General features: G+C 53.8%; 1 protein-coding gene across 1 annotated transcript; it reads left to right on the top strand.

Moving 5' to 3' along the window:
- Positions 1-2: 2 nt before the first annotated feature.
- Positions 3-6,848, top strand: LOC117437693 (hydrocephalus-inducing protein-like). The gene is made up of 10 exons (XM_034072263.1): positions 3-8; positions 174-332; positions 902-1,182; positions 1,359-1,578; positions 2,276-2,488; positions 3,825-3,988; positions 4,247-4,397; positions 4,644-4,874; positions 5,485-5,709; positions 6,175-6,848. The coding sequence occupies exons 1-10, from the start codon at positions 3-5 to the stop codon at positions 6,631-6,633; spliced, it is 2,109 nt and encodes a 702-aa protein (XP_033928154.1). The 3' UTR covers positions 6,634-6,848.
- The last annotated feature ends 14,003 nt before the right edge of the window (positions 6,849-20,851 follow it).

Here is a 20,851-nt window from a genome sequence, read left to right as displayed (position 1 = left end):
AAATGAAGGTGAGATGAAATCTAAAGGCTAAAACTCCAGGTGGCAACTGGCAGGGTTTTCTCATTTCCTCCTCTCTTCCCCAGCCTCCCATGGTTTGGGTTTCTGCCACGAGAGTGGCAGAAAGCCTTTTCTCCTTCTTTCCTTTGGCTTGATATCAATCCCTACCACCTCAGGTTGATGTTGTGGATCCACCAGGAAAGGTGGTGAAGCTGGGAAACGTCTGCATTGGACAGACAGTGAAGAAGATGGTCACCGTAGCCAACAAGAGTGCAGCCCCTCTCACCTTTAAGCTGAGGGTCACGTCCACCGTGCCAGAGTTGCAGGAAGCTGGGGTAAGGCCCGTTCCTTCTCTGCAGAGCATTTTGGTGTGCCTGCAGGGAGCGCTGAGCTGCTGTGGGTGGGAGCTAGTAGGTAATGACTCAGGTGTGGGCTGCCCTGGCTGCCTGTGCCTGCCCTGTCCTGCCTGCTGGCACTGCTCTGGCAGCAGATGCCTGCAGTGCGAATGCTTCAGCTGAGCTGGGTGCCAGGACTCCCCGAGAGCCAGAAGTGAGAAGGCAGCACAATTCCTCTAGCCTGTTTTAGACACATCCATCAGGATGCAGCCATGTGTTTTAGATCTGGAAAGGTGAGGGAGGTGAATCTTGAAAGAGGGAGAGTTGCAGCTCTGTTGGAACGTATGTGAAAGCTTTAGAAGACAGAGTTGATCTCGCCGTGACCAGGTGGACACATGGTAGAAAACACCTTTGGTATTCCCTGGGAATGCCTAGGAGGGAATGAGTGGGACTGGGGCAGTGCTGGTGGGGACAGAAGAGGAATTGGAAGCCTCTTCCCTGAGTGTGGTGAGGGAGGCTCCACAGCTCGCTTGCCAGATGAAATAGTCTCCACTCGTTTCTTCGGGTAGGTTCTGTGCTTGAAGCCCAGCAAGGATCTAAAGCTGAAGGGCAGAGGAGACACCTGCAAAGTGGAGGTGACCTTCTCCCCGAAGCGCCGCATGCAGCCGTTCAGCGGGGAAGTGCTGCTGGAGTGCCGCGGGCTGGTGCGCTCCCTCTGTGTGGTGCGGGGCTCCTGCCAGGGCAGCCTCGTGAGCCTGGACCAGGACCAGCTCAGCTTTGGAGCCGTGGTGCAGCAGAGCTACACGTGCCGGCGCGTCGTCATGCGGAACGCGGGCGACACGAGAGTCAGGTAAATCAGCAGGTCCTGCCCAGCCTGAAGCCTTATTGCCAGGTGGCTCAGCGTCAGGCCTGAGATGTGGTGGGAAAGCCCACAAGAGACTTGGAGCCTCACACTGAGGCTTACACTGCCTTCACAGCTCCCCGTGGCTAATCCTTCTTTCCTGTCCTTGTGCTTTCCTCGGCAAGGTTTATGTGGGACGTGGAGAGCTTCAAGCCAGACTTTTCCATCAGCCCCACAAAGGGTTACATCAGCCCAGGGATGGATGTCCCCTTGGTTGTGACCTTCCGCCCCTCGAAGCTGAGCCAGGCTGTCCAGTACAAGGGGCTGCGGTGCTTCATCCAGGGCAGTGAGGCGCTGCGGCTTACACTGGCAGGATCCTGCGTGGAGGCCCCTGGCCCCAAAGAGGTAACGCAGCAGGGACAGGATGGGCCCCTGGACCCCAGCATCTGCACCACATCTCTCCCAGGGCAGGAACTGAAGGACACTTGTGAGCACAGACTCGCTGGTGCTGGGGTATCCCAGAGAGAAACTGCTGGGCAGGATTGCCAGAATTCCTGAGCCCTGTCATTGCCTTTCTCCCCTGTTCAAGGTGCTGCTCCTCCAGTGAGCAGCTCAGCTGTCCTGGCTCTGCACTGCAGCACCCATGCCATGTATCCCAGCACTGCACCTGCAGCCACACTTCTCCCCCCTGCTGGGCCAGGGGAGGGCATTCAGCAGTAGGAAGGGGCAAGGCATCTGCATCCAGTCCCTGGGATGGGGCAGCCTGGGAACTGTTGGCTCTAGCTCCCAGAGAGAGCGTGGAGCTCCTCTTCCTCCTGCCCACGAAGGAAGGGGCTGTGTGGCTGCAGATCTTGTCCTTGCACAGGAGTTTCCTTTCAGGACTCCCCGTTTCCTTTCACCCAGCATGTGAAAGGCTTGTTCTGCTCCCTTCTTCAAGAGCAACCAGCTTGATTTACTCCAAAAGCTATGGCCAAAGCGTAATTTTTGCATGTGACAAGGAAAAGCTGCTCCCTGTGCTCCAGGTCCTGGTGCAGAGCCAGCGTGAGAAGAGTGGGAAGGGTTGTGGGTACGACCCAGCAGCCTCTGTGCTGCTCTGTTACAGACGCTGACTTTCAGCTGCCATGTGCGTGAGAGGCAGAGCCAGACCATCCTCCTGTCCAACCCGAGCAGCGAGGCCTGGACCCTGCAGCCCATCATTGAGGGGAAATACTGGAAAGGGCCTGAATTTATCCATCTGGAGGCCAGGCAAAAAGAAAAGGTCTACCAGGTCACCTACAGACCCCTAACCATGAGCTCTGAGAACAAGAAGCACCAGGTACGTGAGCTGTGCCAGCGTGTGCTGACCCTCGTGGCATGACCCTTGTAGCTCACCCTGCTTTGGGCAGGAGGTTGGCCGAGATGACCTTCAGAGGTCCTGTCCAAGCTGAAGGTGTCCTGTGCCCTCTGTTGGAAGCTGGGTTTTGTGGTGGCTGGGGGCCAGGCACGGGCAAAGGGCAGATGGGAACTCGGGCCTGACACCAAACGTGTTGGAGCAGCTGACCTAAAGAGCCAGGCTTTCTGAAGGCCAAGAAATGAAGTTTGTTCTGCGCAGCTCCTGGTGGCTGCCTGTGGCAGCCCAGGGGGCTCAGAGACCCCCACGCTCAGCGCACGGCTGCACAGGCTCTCCGTGCCCTGGGCACAACCACTTGTGCCTGTCCTTGTGCAGCTTGCAGGGAGCAAGAAGGGCAAAGCTGCCCTGCAGTTTCTCAGTGCCCTCCTGGCCGTGAACAGGCAAGTGGGAAACGAGAGAGATCTCTTGACAGTCATGCAGGAGTTGTGGGAGGAGCCCTTCCTGCAGGTCTCAGGCTGGGCACATGGGGGTGACTGGCCCCTCTGCAATGGTTTCTGTGCCATAAGGGGTCAGTTCAGAAGGGCTCTGGGGTGCTGGAGCTGCCGGGTCCTTGTCCCGCTCCAGCTGACCTTACAGTAGGCCAGAAATGAGGTCAGAGATTTCTGGTCTCTGTCTCCAGGGTGCTCAGCAGATCTGTGCCCTTAGGGTTGCACGTGCTCAGCATGTCTTTAACGTAGAGCCTGGGTGAGGAGTCTTGCAGCTTTCAGCTGCTGTGGAGGCAGAGGAGATGGCAGAGGCAGGTGTCTGGGATCCACGGGCACCCAGAATGATCATGAATATGAGCTTTCCATGGCCCACGGCTGGTGGGCCCCTGTTGTGCCAGCTTAGAGGCTGCTGTCTGGGCAGTGCTGTTGGGGCTAAGGCCAGCAGGACTGAGGCAATGGAGCTCATCAGGGACGGGCACCCCCTGCCCAGGGCTGTCCCTGCATGAGCACAGGCTGGCAGGGATGTGCCCAGGTGAGTGTGGCCAGTAAGGGAGTGTTGGGATGTGCAGAGCAGCTCTGCTGCAGGGCCCGTGTCTCCTTGCTTTGCCCAGAGATGCTGCCTCTGTGTCCTGTAGCTGTGCCATGTGCTGTGGGCCATGCACCCACTCACAACCAGCTCTGAGCAGGTGCGATGCTGGTGCCTCCTCCTGCACGGGACAGGGCTGCAGGCAGAGCTCTGCCAGCTGGGCGTGCTGGAAGTTGCTGCAGTGAGAGCCTGAGGCATGGGGCTGGCCAGGGGTGCTCCAGAGCTGACTTGTCCTATTCGTTGTCTGTAGGGCTCCATCTTCTTCCCCCTGCCGGACGGGACAGGCTTACGCTACCACCTGGAAGGAACTGCTGAAGCCCCCAGGTGTTCAGGGGCCATTTCCCGGCAGGTTCCATGCAGGAAGTGCCACACGGAGCTCATCCCTGTGTCCAACTGGCTGCACAGACCACAGAGGTGAGTCCAGCCCAGGAAGTCTGGAAGTGCCTGGAAGCTCCTTCCCTGAAAGCTTGTCCCTCTCCTTGGCCGTGTCTGGCCATACCCATGTTCTGCCTGTGCAGAGGCACCCTGGAGGGCTTTCCTCCAAGGGGGATGAGAGCTGGTGCCCTGTGCCTGAGGCACTGAGGGTGAGAGGGGCTGTATTGTACCCCCACACGATGGGTATCCTATGGGAGTCCTTCGTGTTGACCTTCACTGTGTCCTTCTCACCCACAGGTTCCTGGTGGTTATTGACATGCTCAAACCAGAGAACCTGGAAAGCAGTTCTGTGCTGCAGGGGTGTTCCTACATGGACGTGCCAAGCTCTGCGAAGAAGGACTACCAGCTCACCTTCCTCTCCTACAAAGAAGGAGTCTTCAGGGCAAAGGTAAGTGAGGACACTGGTCTGCAGGGCCCTTCAAGGAGCTGTTGGCTCACCAAGAAGCTACATGCCTCTTCATACCTCCACGTGCACAGGTCCTATGAAATACCGCACGTGCTTTCTGTGGTCTTGTGCTCTTCCTCGGTGGGTGCTCACAGCCATTCCTGGAAGCAGGGCGCTGAGCTCAGTGGGCTCTTTTGGGTCTGTTTTCATGTGTGGAATGAGCAGCCCTTCCCTTTCTGTCTGATTTAGGTGACCTTCCTCAATGAGACAACCGGAGAGTACTTGTTCCACATGGTGACTTTCAAGGCGGTGGCTTCAGGACCCATGGGCACTGTTCAAATGAGCACCGCTGTTCGGCAGAGAGTGTCCTCCAGCGTCAAGGTGGACAACCCTCTGCCTGTCCCGGTGACGTTTGACATCAACTGCAAAGTGCCTGACGTCAGCGTTCCCCAGCACTTTACTGTCCCTGCACAGTCGAAGGTAGGGGCAAAGCTCCTCTGGCTCCCTCTGCTCTCCCTGCTCCTGGCTGCAGGGGATGCTCTTGAAGGGTGATGCCTGAAAGGAGCCATGTGGGGCTTCCTTCCGTGGTGGCAGCTCCCTGCCGATGATCTAGAGAGGGAGCAGTGTGCGAGAATATCCCCAGTGGGCATCATCCTGCACTGGTGGAGCCTGCCCTGCTGCCCCCTGGAACACGCTGCAAGTGGGCCTCACGTGGCAGGTCCTTGTGCCCCTCATTTAATGTGGTGCTTCCAGCTGTGAGTGGCTGCAGGACAAGCCTCAGCCCATGGCCAGGTTGTCTGCAGCCTGGATTGACAGGAAGTGGTGTGTGCCCTGGGGGAGCACAGGGGCTTTTTATGGGTGGGAAGCTTCTGGCATCGTGCTGGAGGGCTCTGAGCTGTTGGGATCTGTCCCTAAGTGAACCATCCCCCAGAAGGAGCAAGGCTGTGCCCGAGAGAGGGGAGTCAGAGCGGGGAAGGCAGCCCAGCCTTCCGGCACTGCCTGAGCACAGCAGGGACCAGCTGCCCCTTGTCAGGCACACGTGTTCCCTGCCTCTGCCTGACAAAGTGGCTTTTTCCTTCCTTCCTCCCAGGCGGATCTTGTCTTGGAGTATCAGCCCCTGCAAACGGGTGAGAGCAGCGGGCAGCTGGTGCTCCAGAGCAGCGACTTGGGCTCTCTGTTTTACACCCTGCAGCTGAAAGCCACCTGGAGCAGGCCAGAGAAGCCCGTGTATTTCCGCACCAGGCTGGGCTCCCGTCAGACCATCACCACCAAAATACGGCATTTTGCCCAGCAGAAGACCGAGTACCTCGTACAGGTGAGCGCGGCTGCCGGGGCTCTGGCTGGGAGGCAGCTCCTCTGGCCAGCACCAGCCCTCTCCACCAAGGGCTCCAAGTGCCTCTGGCTTGGCGTGGCAGAGCCAGGGTGGCCATGTGAGCCCAGGGGTCTTCCCACTGGTGTGGGCTTGTCACCAGCTGCACTGTCCTCCCTTGCGGGCCCGTGTCTGCTGCCCTGGTTGGAGCTGCTTTTGCAGGCGCCACGGTGCCTGGGCTTGCTTCCCCCTTGCAGCCCAGGTCTGGCTGTCGGGCGTCTTGGGGCTTGGGTGCAGGGTTGTCCCTGCTGGGCACGTTTGCACAGTTCTCGTGCCCATTCCCCGCAGGCACTCACCAGGAGTGTGGTGTGGGTGGGCCAGGCCAGGGCCAGGGCACCATCGTGTTCTTCCCGAGGTGCTGGCTCTGCTGTTGTGACCCACCCCCCATGGTCTCTTGTCTCCCCTGCACAGACCGACTGTGCCGACTTCCAGACGGCAAAATCCATCAGTGCGGCACCTGCCAGTGCTGGGGGCTCGGACCTGAGCGTGGAAGTGACCTTTGAGCCCTGCCACCTGGGCGAAGCCAAGGCCACGCTGCAGCTCAGCTCTGCATTGGGTGGGCAGTACTGCATCCCACTCATCGGCCTTGCGCTGCCCCCTGAAGCCCAGGGCCCCTTCCTCATCCCAGCCGGCGGCACCACCTCCATCTCCTTCAGGAACGTCTTCCGGAAGGCCACGGCGTTCCAATACGCAGTGAAGCACCCGGGCTTCACCGTCAGGGCCCCCGAGGTGCTGCGCGCCAAGAGCAGCACCACCATCACCGTCTCCTTCGCGGGCGGCCCGGCTCCTGTCACCAGCAGGCTGGTGGTCTCCTGCCCTGGGGGCTCCTGGATCTACCACCTCCGGGGCCTGCCCTCCCCCCGCAAGTGAGCAGCTGCCCCCGGCCCTTCCTGCCACGTTCGTGCTCTCTGGAGCAAATAAATGTCATTTAACATCCTCCCACACGACGTCCTTGTCTCTAAATGGGAGAGACGTGAATTTGCTGGATGGACACCCGGTGGACAAGGAATTGGCTGGATGACTGCACGCAGAGAGCTGCGGTCAGTGGCTCTATGTCCAACTGGAGACCAGTGAGGAATGGTGTCTCTCAGGGGTCAGTGTTGGGGCAGACCCTGTTCAACATCTTTGTCGGTGACACAGACAGTGGGATCGAGCACCCTCAGCAAGTTTGCTGACGACACCGAGCTGTGTGGTGCAGTCAGCGTGCTGGAGGGAAGGGATGGCATCCAGAGGGACCTGGACATGCTGGAGAGGTGACCAGCCTCCTGAAGTTCAGCAAAGCCGAGTGCAGCTCCTGCCCCTGGGTCAGAGCAATCCCAAGCACAGCTACAGGCTGCAGGGAGAAGTGATTCAGAGCAGCCCGAGGAGAAGGGCCTGGGGGTCAGAACATGAGCTGGCTTCAGCATGGGCTTGAGCCCAGAAACCCCCTGTGTCCTGGGCTGTATCACCACCAGTATGACCAGGAGGTCAAGGTAGGTGATCCTGCTCCTCCACTCTGCTCTCATGAGACCCCCACTTGGAGCACTGGGTAGAGTTCTGGTGTCCTCACCAGAAGGACGTAGAGCTGTTGGAGCAAATCCAGAGGAGGGTCACGAGGATGCTAAGGGGGATGGAGCAGCTCCTGTATGGAGACAGGCTGAGAAAGTTGGGGCTGTTCAGCCTGGAGAAGAGAAGGCTGCGTGGAGACCTCATAGCAGCCTTCCAACATCTGAAGGGGCCTACAAGGATGCTGGGGAGGGACTCTTGATCAGGGCCGGTAGCAATAGGACAAGGGGTGATGGGCTTAAAGTGAAACAGAGGAAGTTCAGGTTAGCTAGAAGGAAGAAATTGTTCCCTGTGTGGGTGGTGAGGCACTGGCACAGGTTGCCCAAAGCAGTGGTGAATGCTCCATCCCTGGCAGTGTTCAAGGCCAGAATGGATGAAGCCTTGGAAGATATGGTTTAGTGTGAGATGTCCCTGCCCATGGCAGGGGGGTTAGAACTGGATGATCTTAAGCTCCTTTCCAACCCTAACTATTCTATGATTCTATGAAAGAGCTACATGGGAAAATAAATCTGATAGAGAAATTGGTCAAATAGGCAGTCCATTTTGAAAGCTGCAGATCTCAATGTGTATTTTGTAATACCTGCTACTCCACTGATGAGCTGACTCTTACCGTGGTGGAAGTGATCTTGGAATGATAAGGGAATGTCCTGAAAGCGTCAGCTCAATGCTTCAAGAGCAGCTGAAGCAAATGAGGTGCTGGTAATCTTCAAAGCAGGAATTCAAGATAAAACAGAAGGCACTGGTATGCCACCAAACCAATAGTGTGCTCTCAGCTGGAGTGCAGCATGTCACTTGACTCCCTCATCTCGCTTAAAGGAAATGGAAATGCAGTACAACTGGAAGAAGTCTGGAAAAGAGTGGCAGGGATTATTTTAGCCATGGAATAACTTCAGTAGGAGGAACCAACTTGTTTTCTTCATCCTGGATCTTTGCCCCATTTGGCCTTGAGGGAGAAGGAGGAATGAAAAAGTCTGTTCCTCTTTCTCTGTAGTTTTAAGACAATAAGCAGCATACAAAAGTTAACAGCAACTATTATTCACTGGCCCTCCCAGTAAGGAAACAAAGGAGTGTGGGATGCAGGTAATAAGTGGTGGGTGCAAAACAAACCCAAAGAACTGGTTCTGGACAGAGTATGTCATTGACATTGTTGCCACAGGGTGTTTCTGTAGGTTCAGAAAATATCAGGATGAACTGATAGAATAACAGTATGTTGGGTGTATGAAATAGAGAAACCTTTGTGTTAGGCTGTTCTGCAAGTGCATGGAGGCAAAGAAGACATTCAGGGAGCTGTGCTACATACTGCCTTTGCTTTTTAAACTCCTTTTTCCCAAGAATTTAATTTCTTTGACTGATGTGGAGGTGAACGTTTGGTCTGAGCTAGTATCCCATTATATAGGAGGGGCTAGGAAAGTGCACGTGAAGAGATGTCATAGGTTGTGACAATAAAGGGCCTTGAGCAGCAGGAATCCTAATTCAAAAGCACACAAAAGCTCTGAAAAATAAGAGAAAGTGGAGATTGAGGTTGTTCTTAATTATCCTTTAGTGTGTCCCGATAGACTAAATGGCATTTCTTTGTATTCTTAAAGACACAGCTCTTGCGTCTAGTGCTTTCAAACACTGTAGCCACTAACTGATGGCTTCCTTGTATGTGAGGTTGTACCTTTTGAAAGCTAAAACAGAACATGTTTTATTAAAATCAAAACCTGTAAGTAACAGAAGGTAAAGGTGTCTTTAGTATTTAGTTGTTTATCTTCCTGGTTTACAGCTTTAGTTTACTGTTAACTGCTTTATGGGTAATCCTTGTCCCTGGCATTTGTGGAAAGAGATGGAGCTAACAGCTGTCACGTTTCCATTAGATAAGAACTGAAAGATCTGGAACAGAGGCAAAGAAAAATCTTCTGCACTTATGGAAATAACACTTGTAGACATCATTTGTGATGTCTTGTTTCTTGCACTTGCAAAATGTTGTGTGGCTAGAAATGCCTCCTGTCAGTCATCGGTGTATAAGTTTGTAATAGTTTTGATAGCAGATTGTATTTACATGACGTGTTGCTTCTTCCCAGATTCTGCAGCAGGTGGTGCATGGGTGCAGTGAGAGCATGCTAGGGACAATGGCACTGACAGCTTGCCAGTTCATGGAAGAACCCGGAATGGCAGTGCAGAGGCATTAGTCTAAACATCCTTCTAACAACAATAGCAAGTTTGAGGTAAGTTAGACCTGCAGTGTAGTACAGTGCATTTGCATGGCTTGAAGAGTTCTAAACCATCACGGTGGTTGGAGCAGAAATGTCAGTGGTCCATGTGTTTACCTGTGGGACTTGGTGCTTGAAGCCCCTGTGAAATACCCGTTCAGCCTTGCTTTTGGAAGGGCTGCTGCTGGATGAGTGGGGCCCTGCCCTGTAAAGAAATAGGTTCAGTAAGTCACTTTTATTTAATCTCCTTCAATCATGTGATAAGTGCATAACTTCAGTGGTTTTGCTGTGTGTGTGTTTGCAGCAGATCATATTCTTAAATGGTCTCAGGGCCTTAATGAACAAATATTTCTACCCTTTCAACCCAAGGTTCATTTCCGTTTGCCTGTTACTTCCTTGTGCTGTCAGATGAGAGCTGGGAGTGGAGTCTCATTTTTCTTGTCTTCTCATTTGAGGCTATCTTATCCTGACACAAACAATTCTTATTTTCTTCTCTTGATATTGTTTGAAAGCCTTTTCCTAATACAGTTTAGTGAGTAATTGTTGCCTCTGGGCAGTCTTGGGGTTGTTCATTTATCTGCAGCTCTGACCCTCCTGATTTTTGTTGTTTAAAATGCATAGAAACCTTTAGGTTGTGGCAGTGGAGATCAGTATCAGCAACAATTACCACTTCTAGTAAAACCCTAGCAATTAATTTGATATGCTTAAGAGCTAACGCAAACAATAGGCCATGCTTTACATTTGTTAAATTAGCTCTGGATAACAATATTACAGAGGGGTGTTTGGTTTTGGGGGATTTTTTTCCTCTATGGATATGTTGTAGTATTTGTTGTTGGTGTGGTGAAAGTGAAGCAGCTCTTTGGTAAAATAGTATTGCAGGATGCAAAGATCATGTGTTTATTTGTCAGGATAAAGTTCACATTCCTGGTGCTATCTACCTCTCCATCAAATGTGACTCTCAGTGTAATACAGAAGAGGGCTGTGATGAGTTGCTCATGTCCAGCAGCAGTGATTTCCAGCAGGATCGACTCAGCTTCCTTGGGTCTCCACAGAAGTGGAATGACTTTGAACGCCCAGGTGAGTATGCTGTGTTTCCAAGTGCAGATGTGTAGGCTATTGATGGTGTTTTGGACTCTCAAGAGAAACTAATGACACTTGTATGTAGATGTTCCTGAGATGGGTGGGAAGAAAAGACAATCGTTTTCCTGTCCCAGCCTGTTTGCTCTGAGGTGCTGCTCTTGCATTTGTTTCTTGAAAGCAGGCTCATCTGCTGTTCTGCTGCTTGACCTTTTTTTTCCCACCCTTTGGTCAAAGCAGGCACTCAGTGACTGGAAGCAAATGTTGCTCTGGATTCTGTTCCAGCACAGTCCTTGTTCTGCACAACATTCACTTGCATTCTTCCTGCCTTCTCTTACTTTCCACAGGAAGCACATTGGTAAAAGCCCAGCAGATAGGCTTATCTCTTCTCCCTGCTACACAAGTGCTCAGGTAAGGAGTGTGTGCCTGTGCTTTGTCTCCAGTTGTTGCCACAGAGTACAGCTGAAAAAACCTCACTCAGTTGACTGAGAGCTTCAGTCTCTTCTCTCCTAAGCCTGGTTTTGATAACACAGGAGCAAATGCTGGTGAGCTGAGGGATGACATCTTCAAGTTGTTTGAACCCACTGAGCACCATGACATTGCAGGAAGCTTTTGACTTCGGGTGCTGTCTGTAACTGGAAATAGGCGTAGGAGCTCTCTTAGCAAAGCAGTTTGGGTGACAAAGTGCATGTTAGGAACTAATGTGTATACTGTAGAAATACTTTGGATTTTTATTACCTTCTTTCTGTCCTTTTCCTTCCGTATAGTTGCAGAGGTTTGCTAAGAACCTGAACTTGGAGGCCCATTGTTTTGGAGCAGCCCTGGCTGTGAAACCTGAGTTTCACCTTGTGGAACTTCATGTTTGGACAAGGGTGTCTGGATTAAGGCTCTTGATTCCCCTCAGCAGGCTTAACTGCAACCAGGCATTTGAAGGCTTCTGGGCTTTTCATTTGTTGGCAAGGCTTTCTCAAACCTCTTAGGAATAGGAGAGAGCAATGAGTCCATTTCATGATGGAAAAGGGGAAAAAATAATAATTTCTTCCATGTTGTGTTTATTACTTGGCCTTTATTTTCCTGAGAATTTCACTAGCAATGGGTGAAAGTTCCAGAGAGGGGAGTTAATAATCAAGATCCTGTAGAGCTTTGAATTGTTAGGACACGGGTGGTCCACATTGTGTTCTCCTCTTCTGTGCCCGACACAGTTGGTGTGTGTCTCCTCCTGGGCCCCAGAGTGAAAAGTGGTACCACTGGAACGTTCCTGGTGCCTGCAAAGAGGCTGCTGACATGAGTTTGTACTGCTGTCTTCTGCTTGTCGTGGGGTGACACAGACAGTGCAAACTTACACATTTAAAGCAATGTTCATTTGGGCTTGGTTTGGTTTTGTAAGAGCCACTCAGCAGGTGCTGATGTAAACTACACCTTTGCAGGTTCTTCCTGAGATTAAACAATGAGCCAATGTGCTCCTGATAGCACAGGCCTTCCCCTTCACTGCTGTGTTGTTTAAGATGAAGCAGTGAAGCACACCCAGTGGGAGAATGGGTATTGACTTGACTTTGGAGAATGGGCTGTGTATTTCCCAGGAAGAGGATATGAGGGATTGTGGGAGGATGACTCCTGTGCTAAACACATAAATGTATTGGCTTTCCCAAATCATGGGTGTTGATGTGTGAACTGTGCCAAGAGTCCCTTAGAAAGAAGCTGCTGGAGCATTTGCCTTGTGCCATGTCTCCTGTGTTGGCATTGCGGTGGGATGAGACATGAGGGGGTCTAAAGGAGCTTCACTGCTCGTTGCTGCAGCTGTGTCCAGTCTGGCACTGAGGGAGTGTTTCAGGGGTAAATAGGGATGTCAGGTGTCTTATGTATACCAGTTTCTGGTGGGTTTGTGCCTTGAGGTTGAGATGTTTCTGTGAGTTCAGAGCTGGGGGTGGCTCTTGTCCCCATCCCCAAATCCACAGCAGGCCCAGGCTCTGATGTTCTTGAAGCCCACAGGAGCCAGAAACATTGCTGATAACTGAAATCTGGTTCAAAAAATACCTTTGTGCACTGAAAGGACTCAGCCTTTAGGGAAGTTCCTCACCTTCATCTGAGATAACACCATTCCTCGTGCCTGTCCTTCCCCAGCACTACCACACGCTCTCAGCTTGGCCAGGCAGCCGGAGCCCCAAAACCCCAGCAACAATGACCTTGTTTTCTACCTGGGCACCTCTTCAGGCTGAGCAGAACCGATGACACCGTGGAGCTGGCAGCAGAGCTGTATTGATGCCATCTGCACAGAGCTGCCTCCTCACCGTCTGCAGATGAAATCACTGAACTGGTTGGTTGGTGCTTGTCGGGGTGCAGGGTGCTCGTGGTGGGCACCACGGCGCCCAGGCAGGAGCCCAGGGTCCCCCCAGACTGGGGATGCTCTTTGTGTCTCACACCAAGCGTGGATGAGGAGATAGCACATCTCATCCCTTTCCTTGGCACACGCTGTGTGCCACGGGCTCCTTCTGGACATCGCGCCCTCCCCATGAGCAGTTTCCAGCACCAAATGTCCTTGTGATTTCCTTTGTTCCCCACTCTTTTGATCACAGGCTGCCTCTGATGTGGGAGACGAGGGCTCAGCTCTGCTCTGCCTTCAGAGAGATGCAGGCTGGGTGTCCTGAAACCCTCTTAGGCTTTATGCACCTTGGGATGCTCGTTTCTAAAGTCAGTTTGGCTCTTTGTATTTCACTTCAAGTGCTTCTTGGGATTTATGTTCTTGTGTGCCCAGGTTGACCCTGGTGGGGGAGAGAGCTCCTGGCCTCCTAGGGAGGTTAGAAGAGAGTCCAGTGTCATTTGACAGCGTGGAGAAAGCAGAAGGGAAACACCAAGGGTTTTGCTTTCCGGTTGGGGGGGGGGGTGTTGTTGTGCAGAGCCACAGGGCTTTGGATGTCTGTGGGGAGCAGGGTGCTCTGGTCAGGGGTGACGAAGGAAGCCAACTCCTACAGCCACATCCCACTGGTAACAGGAGATGCCCTGTGTGGTCCTCCCTCCAGAGCCCTGAGTTTGGGCCTGAGAGCAGTGAATTTGGGCTTTTAAAGTAAATGATGGATTCTAAATGTATAAATTCTGGGGTTTCCGTTTGGAAGAGGACTCGCTGCAGGTCTACAGCTAGAAACTTGGAGGGTAAAACTAATGTAAAAACCAAGATTGGTGTGAGAGACTTCCAGGAGAAGAGGCAGGCAGCAGGCAGCACCCCAACCCGCATGAAACCACTCGTTCCACACACAGGGGACACAGCACAGCCCCAAAACGCTGTTGGGGTTGTAGCACCCTGCTGGGCATCCTGCACTGCCAGCCACAGCACAGGGGGACACGCACAAGGTGACACAAGTGGGAAGCACGGGGCCTCTGGCCTCCTGCTGCAGAAAGAGCATTGCAAAACTGCAGCTGGGAGGTGGGAATGAAGCAGGGCAGGGATGAGGCAGGGGCAGCCGGGTTTAATCCCTGGGGCTGTGCTCAGCAGCCACCATGCCAATGACCAAAGGTGAACTTTAGCATTGCTGAGGGCTTCTGCTGCTGGGAAGGGGAACTGGGCCAGTTGAAGGGTTCTGTCCCCAGCTCTCGTGGGCTGCTTTTGCTTAGTAAATGATTAAGACCTGCAACTACTAAAAGCAGTTAAAATAAACCAAACCCAAGCCAGCCCCAATGGCCCCATGAGCAGGCAGCTCTGCTTCAAGCCAGCCCCAATGGCCCCATGAGCAGGCAGCTCTGCTTCAAGCCAGCCCCAATGGCCCCATGAGCAGGCAGCTCTGCTTCAAGCCAGCCCCAATGGCCCCATGAGCAGGCAGCTCTGCTTCAAGCCAGGCCCAATGGCCCCATGAGCAGGCAGCTCTGCTTCAAGCCAGCCCCAATGGCCCCATGAGCAGGCAGCTCTGCTTCAAGCCAGGCCCAATGGCCCCATGAGCAGGCAGCTCTGCTTCAAGCCAGCCCCAGAGGAGCCCATTTTCTTCTGACAGTATTTTTCTAATTCCCTCATGTGGGTTTGATGCTTTCAAATTGTTGGCTCAGTTTTTGCCTTTGCAGCTTTGCATTGGACTAAAAGAAATGGCTCCAGGAGATGGGCTATCCCAAGGGGCTCATCTTCTGCCCTCAAGCTGTGGCATTTATTTTGCTCGACATACCTGGTCCTGCCAAGCACCAAGGCCAGTGCAGACATAGGCTGATGGGGAGCACCTCCCACAGCCAAGCAGAAGCCATCCCACGGCAGCAGTGCCTTCAAAAGAACTCACACTGTAAAAACCCAGCTTTGGTGACTTGGTTGGAGGGGACCAGTTCCTGGCACTGGGTTATTGTGTGATTCCTGCTTGGTCGGAGAAAGAAAAGGCCAAGTAGGTGTGAAGGCAAGAGGCAAAAGCCCAGTGCTGCTGGTTCAGCCCCTACCCTTCCCGTGCTGAGCAGTGCATCCCTATGGAGAGCTGGAATCGCACACTCTGCCTGCTTGAAACCAGACATTGTTCCATTTTTGGTTTGTGGAGGGAAATGTGGAGTGAAATTTTGCCCATAGTGAGAGGGCTGAAGGAACCAGCTCAAACATCAGCCCAGCCCCAGGGAGGTGCAGGCCTTCCAGCTTGCTCAGCACTGCCTTGGAGCCTCTGCTTGTGTTATTTGCTTTCAGTGTCTCCTGAACTCCAGCAAAACCTCAGGGATGACACGCCACAAAGGCAGGATTCTTTCCAGGAGGTATATTGTATCAGGGAAAAACCCATTGGGGTGTCAGAGCGGGTGTCACGGTGTTCCCCCTTCAATGGTTTTATACATTCACTTCAATATACTTCAATACATTAATTGTCCTGCCTTTGGAAGGGATTGGAATACAGCTTTAACAAAATGAATAATCGCCCCGTATAGGTCTGGGTACATAAAGAGAGGCTCCTAAGTGTGCTGCTGCTGGCTGGGGGCAGGATGCCAGGGAGTTTGGAAATGTCATGGAATCCTTGCTCAAATCCAGCCAGCAATCACTCCAGAAATTCCCTAGTTGGGGCACTGCATTTAGGAAACCCCATTCCCAGCTTAATTATAGACAGAGCCACGGAAGGAAAGGCAACCTTGTCACACAGGCTTTATAGCTGCCACTGTTAATATTGCCTGACACTGGGAATCCTATTGCTCGTAGCCATCTGTAGTGGGAGCAGAGCTGGAAAACAGGGCAAGTGCCCTGTGCCTCCATCGCCTCCCAACAGAAAAGCCTTGTCTGTATGGACCATGCCTCTTTCTGTCCCCTAGCCATAACCTCTGCCTTCCTCACAATCCTGTGCTGGTCAGGAATGTCCAGGATGTCTGCATCCATGGCACCAGCTGGGCTCTGCAGAGCCAGGACTGCTGCGACTCTGAGTGCCACGCTCTGTGACGTCACCAGCCACGCTCTGTGACGTCACCAGCCGCGCCCTGTGACGTCACCAGCCACGCCCTGTGACGTCACCAGCCACGCCCTGTGACGCTGCTGCTCCCACTGCTCATATTCCACCCAGTGGCTTCCATCCGGCACTCGCAGTGGGAGACGCCTCCGAGGAGCTGTGAGAGGAGCCCGTGCAGCAGCATCCCTCAGCGCCCCAGAGCAAGGTCTTTCTGGACTGCCAGTGCCAGCAGCACCCGGGGTGCACCAACCCTGTGCTATGGATCCACAGTACGTGGGGGGCTTCCCGGCCTCTGCCTGGGCGTCCATTTTCCAGAAGTACCCCAAGCTGCTGCTCCTGCTGAAGCTCTGGGTGTCTCGGGAGCTGGAGCGGTTCTTTGGCGTGCGGAGCTTGAAGGCGTTCATGCTGACACACATCATCCTGGACGCGCTGCCCGTCTACGGCCTGGATGAAGACGCCCTGGTTGCGGTGCTGCGCCCCGACCTGCGGAGCCACACGTTGGAGTTCGTGCGCAGGCTCCTTGGGGCCACAGAGGAGAAGTGCGTGGATGAAGCGCTCAAACTGTTGATCCGCGAGGACTCCTGTGATGCCAGCGGCTTGGAGAAGAGCGACAGAGGCAGCGAGTGCTGGGCTGAGTTCAGCTGGTGGTGGGAGGGCAGCCCTGTGGCCAGCACCAGCTGGAAGGCCGTCCAGGAGCGATGCGAGGGCGAGCTCGTGGTGAGAACCAGCTCCTGTGGCAGCCAGCACAGAGGCGAGTGGAGCATCACGACCAAAGTGAGCTGCTCTGAGCGCCCCGGGGGCCGGGAGCTGAGCCCCGAGCCCAGCCCCAGCCCCGCTGCCTGCACGCTGGGGGCCCCTGTGCCCAGAGCAGCCCCCTCCAGCAGCGCTGCCGCAGGGAACGCAGACGTGCTCCCGAGCACCTCGCCCGCTGCCGTGCAGGGGGGTCCTGCCTGCGTCCCTGCTCCCATCCCAGCGCAGCAGGAGCCAGGGCAGGCTGTGCCCGGGGCCTCTGCTCCCTGCCGGGGCAGGGCCTGCTCCAGGCGCAGTCCCTGCTGCACTCACAAGAGGAAGAGCAGCAGCTCTGAAGACTCCGCTGCACCCGCCGAGAAGCTGCCTCGCCACTGATGCTCGAAGGCGGCACCAGCAGTGGCCAAAGGAGCCGGGCCAGCAGCAGGGCACTCACTGACCCTGCGGGACCAGGAGGCTCCATTTATCACCCAGAAACCTTCCCCTATCTCTTATTAAACACCTGAACATCCCAGAAAGCGTCTGGCCTTGTCATCCAGGTTTCCAGCTGAGGATGAAGCATCTACCCTACAGCCCCCCCTTCACACACGCTTCATCCTTCCTGAGGGTGCTTCAACACAGGGCCTTCCCTTGGCAGGTGCCTCTGTCGGTGCCTCAGTTCCAGACACAGCAGCTGGAAGGACTTTTGTGTCCTTTCAGAGAGGAAAACAGAAAGAAAATGAAATGCAGTCATTCCAAAACATGTAAGACAGGAGCAAACCCAGTTTCTTCTGCCAGCCCAATGGGCACTCTCCGGCATCTGGCAGTGATTGCATGGTACAAGGGGGGGCAGAATCTGAAGCAAGGTACCTTCTCTTCCCAAAGCCATCGTGGGTGTTTCCAGTATGGAAAAGAAGCAGAGTCCAGGGAAGCACAGGGTCTGCAGATGATGCTTTGCTTGTGCTGTTGGGATTTACAGAACCAGAAGCTGACATATCCAAGTGCAGGAGGGGGCCCTTTTTCCCCTCCCTCCCACAGAGATGACAAACCATTAGCAAAGAATTGGGGGGATCACACCAGCAGAAAGTCCTTTGCCTCGTCAGTAGAACCAAACATCCTCACAGCTCCTCCCCACACACCCAGAGCCTCAGCTCTTGAGGTGCAGGATTTATCAGACATGTTCATTTAGGTGGAAAACCCTCTGCATTTCTGCAGAGAAATCCCCACTTTGAAACTCTTCTTCCTCATGAACCCCACAGATCTCTTAGACAGGAGGTGAGACGGGTGCTGCCCGAGGCATCCAGGGGTTCAAAGCCCACCCAAAGCCACCTTCTTCCTAAACCTCTTTTCTTTCTAAAGGCACTTCCTTTTCCTCAGAGGGAGTTGGGATTCCTGCTCTCTGGTTTCAAGGAGCACAGAGGCAGTTACCAGTTGGCAGCTCTGCACTTTGACCACTGAACAGGAAACAAAACCAGTCCAATCCAAGAGGGATTTCAGGGAGCGCTGGGGCAAGTCCCAGAGATTGTTTCCCCCACTGAACAGATGCACACGTCCTGTTGCTCACTGCAGCTTGGCTGTACCTGCTGAAGTGGAAAGCACAGAGCACAGTGTCTGTGTAGCCAGTGTCCTTCCCCATCCCCATTTCGGTATCCAGGCTTCATTCTCCCCTCTTTGGCTTACATTAAGTGCACAGAAACACATAGCAGCATTTGGACTGAAACCCTCACATACACCAGACAGCACATTCCTGGAGGTAAAACAGCACATTATGGCCTGTACCCTCAAGGTGTGGAGTTTTTAAGGATGAAGAGCAGTAGGCAGTGGAGACCTGAGGGCAGAAAAGGGGAGGAGGAACACCAGAGGAACATGAGTTCTGTTTCCATGCCAGGAGAGGATCCGAGTGCCATTCCTGTTAGCCCCAGGCTGTGACATGAGCGCAGACAAGCAGATGGGCAGAGCAGAAGTGGAAAGCCAACCTCCCATCTCCCCGCAGTGCTGGGGCTGCAAGAACTTCCGTGCACACTTTTAGAGTTGTCCACTTTTATTGTTGCCAAAGTGTGCACGAGTTTTGAAGGTGGTGGTTAACATCACATCATTCCCTTAGGCTAATGGCTGGGGACACATCTTGCTGATAGGGAGCTAAGGTGGAAGAGTGGGAAGTAGTTTATTTGATGGATGCGTTTTGTAGGTAGTGGCTGGTAACTCTCTGTGCCCTCGTGAAGGGCACACACAGAGTGGAAGCATATTTCAAAGTTATGGGATGGGCAGTGTCTGATAATACAGCCCTGGTTCCACTGGGGAAAAGGGAAAACCCAAACATGTGTGACCTGAACTAGCAAATCCTAAGGCTACCTGTGTGTGTCGCTGTGAGAGTGGGTAAAACCAGTTCCTTGTCTCCCCAGCCACACAGGCACTTGTGATGAGTGGTACCCAAGGTCCCCAACCAGCCTCTCTAGGCAGATGTGCCAGATGCTGCTTTTTCCCCCCAAATGAAGCACAGCAGTAGGAGAGCAGCTGGAATCATTCCCATCAATCCATGTGAAAGTGGCCATTCATCCTGGTGCAGAAGAGACCTGGTTGGCTCATGGATGCAACCGCTCAATGCATCTGAGCAGTTCCTGTTCCCATTCAGAGGGATCTCTTCTCACCTTAAAACACAGCGCGTGCTTCAGCCTGTAGCACACGGCAGCAATTACTGAAGTACACTCAGAATCTCAGCCCTTGGCACTGTGTGTGTGTTGCATTTGGAGCAATACACAAACATGAGTGTCTCTCCTTACCTATCTATGAGCCAAGGTCCCATGACAGCTGATGAGACTCAGGCCAATGCAATCAGCAGACTTCACCCAGATCTCTTCAGCTGGAGCAATGGAGGTGTCTGCATTGCAGTGAGAGGCATGAACCCCACCAAATCTCCCTCAACAATAAAGGGAGCTCATGGACCCAGTAAACACATGGGGTGACCTGGTGCATTCAAATGTAAGCAGATAAGTCCTTGCCTAAAGACGTTTGAGCTGACTCCTAAATCCAATCACTAAGTACTCAAAGAAGGGGCAGCAGCTCCTGCCCAGCATTTGCTCAGCTGCCTTTAAACCAGATTTAACTCCCATGAAAGCAGCTCCACCTGCAAGTGGAGAGCTAAAGCCATTAGGAGCTCATCAGCAGCAATGCCAGAAGCCACCTCATTGCCTGCTCATCATGACCCACCAGGAAGATGCATTGCAATGCTGGCTGCTGCTTCTGCTTCCTAGAATGTCACCTTGTGTTTCCTCTGCTCTCCTGCTCAGATGATAACCCCATTGAAGGCAGTGGCATCCCTTCGACACAGCAAAACACTGCTTTCCTTAAATACACACAACAAGGAGCAAAAAGCTTTTGGTTTTGAGAGCAGCAGCTCCAACAGGAAGCCACAATGAGCAGAGCAATAGGGTTGTAGGCACAGACTTGTGTTGTTAAGACACGAAGAGCTCATGTTCCTGTTTAAACACTCGGTGTGATGAAGGAGAGAGCAGCTGGACATAAAGTCGTTGAGTATTGTTGTAGAAGGCTGCAGAGAGACCTTCTTGTGGCCTTTCAATACCTGAAGGGCACTACAGGAAAACTGGAGAGGGGACAAGGGCTGTAGGGACAGGCCAAGGGGAATGGCTTTAACCTGCCAGGGGGAGACTGAGCTGAGCTCTGAGGCAGAAGCTCATGGTTGGATCTGGATGAGCTTTAAGGTCCCTTCCAGCCCAACCCAGTCTGGGATTCCAGGATTCTCTGCTGTGCCAATGTGGGTCACTCTGCACTTGCCGTAGGTGCCGTGACGCCTGTTCCATTGCCCAGGCTGAGCTGTGACCCCTCGCATGCTGCACCTCCGCACCAAAGGCACTGAGGAAGAGCAGCCCGGGAGGGACCTCCCCGAGCCGGCTGGGCAGAGCCTGGTGCCCTCCCCTTGCAGTGACTCCCGCAGCACCCCTGGGTGCCCAGTGGCCATGGGCACGATGCTGCCGCCATCACAAAGCCCTGGCGGTCGCTGTGGATTTGCCCATTGTGACAAATGGGGCCCCCACGCTGAGCTGAGCGGGGGCTATTGAAGGAGCCAGAGCCCTGCAGGAACCAGTGCACAGGAGACCCCTCCTCTGAGGGTCGGGAGCTGCATCTGCCGTGGCTGCCCTGCACATCCAGGGC

The sequence above is a fragment of the Melopsittacus undulatus genome, chromosome 26 (genome assembly GCF_012275295.1).
Source record: "Melopsittacus undulatus isolate bMelUnd1 chromosome 26, bMelUnd1.mat.Z, whole genome shotgun sequence".
Taxonomy (NCBI): Eukaryota; Metazoa; Chordata; class Aves; order Psittaciformes; family Psittaculidae; genus Melopsittacus; species Melopsittacus undulatus.
This window is presented reverse-complemented; position numbering and strand designations above follow the sequence as displayed.

Excerpts from the sequence above, each read along its gene's own strand:
- LOC117437693 (XM_034072263.1), top strand. Across the intron at positions 4,875-5,484 it reads CTGTCCCTGCACAGTCGAAG|GCGGATCTTGTCTTGGAGTA; the intron begins GTAGGGGCAAAG and ends CCTTCCTCCCAG. Across the intron at positions 5,710-6,174 it reads AGACCGAGTACCTCGTACAG|ACCGACTGTGCCGACTTCCA; the intron begins GTGAGCGCGGCT and ends TCCCCTGCACAG.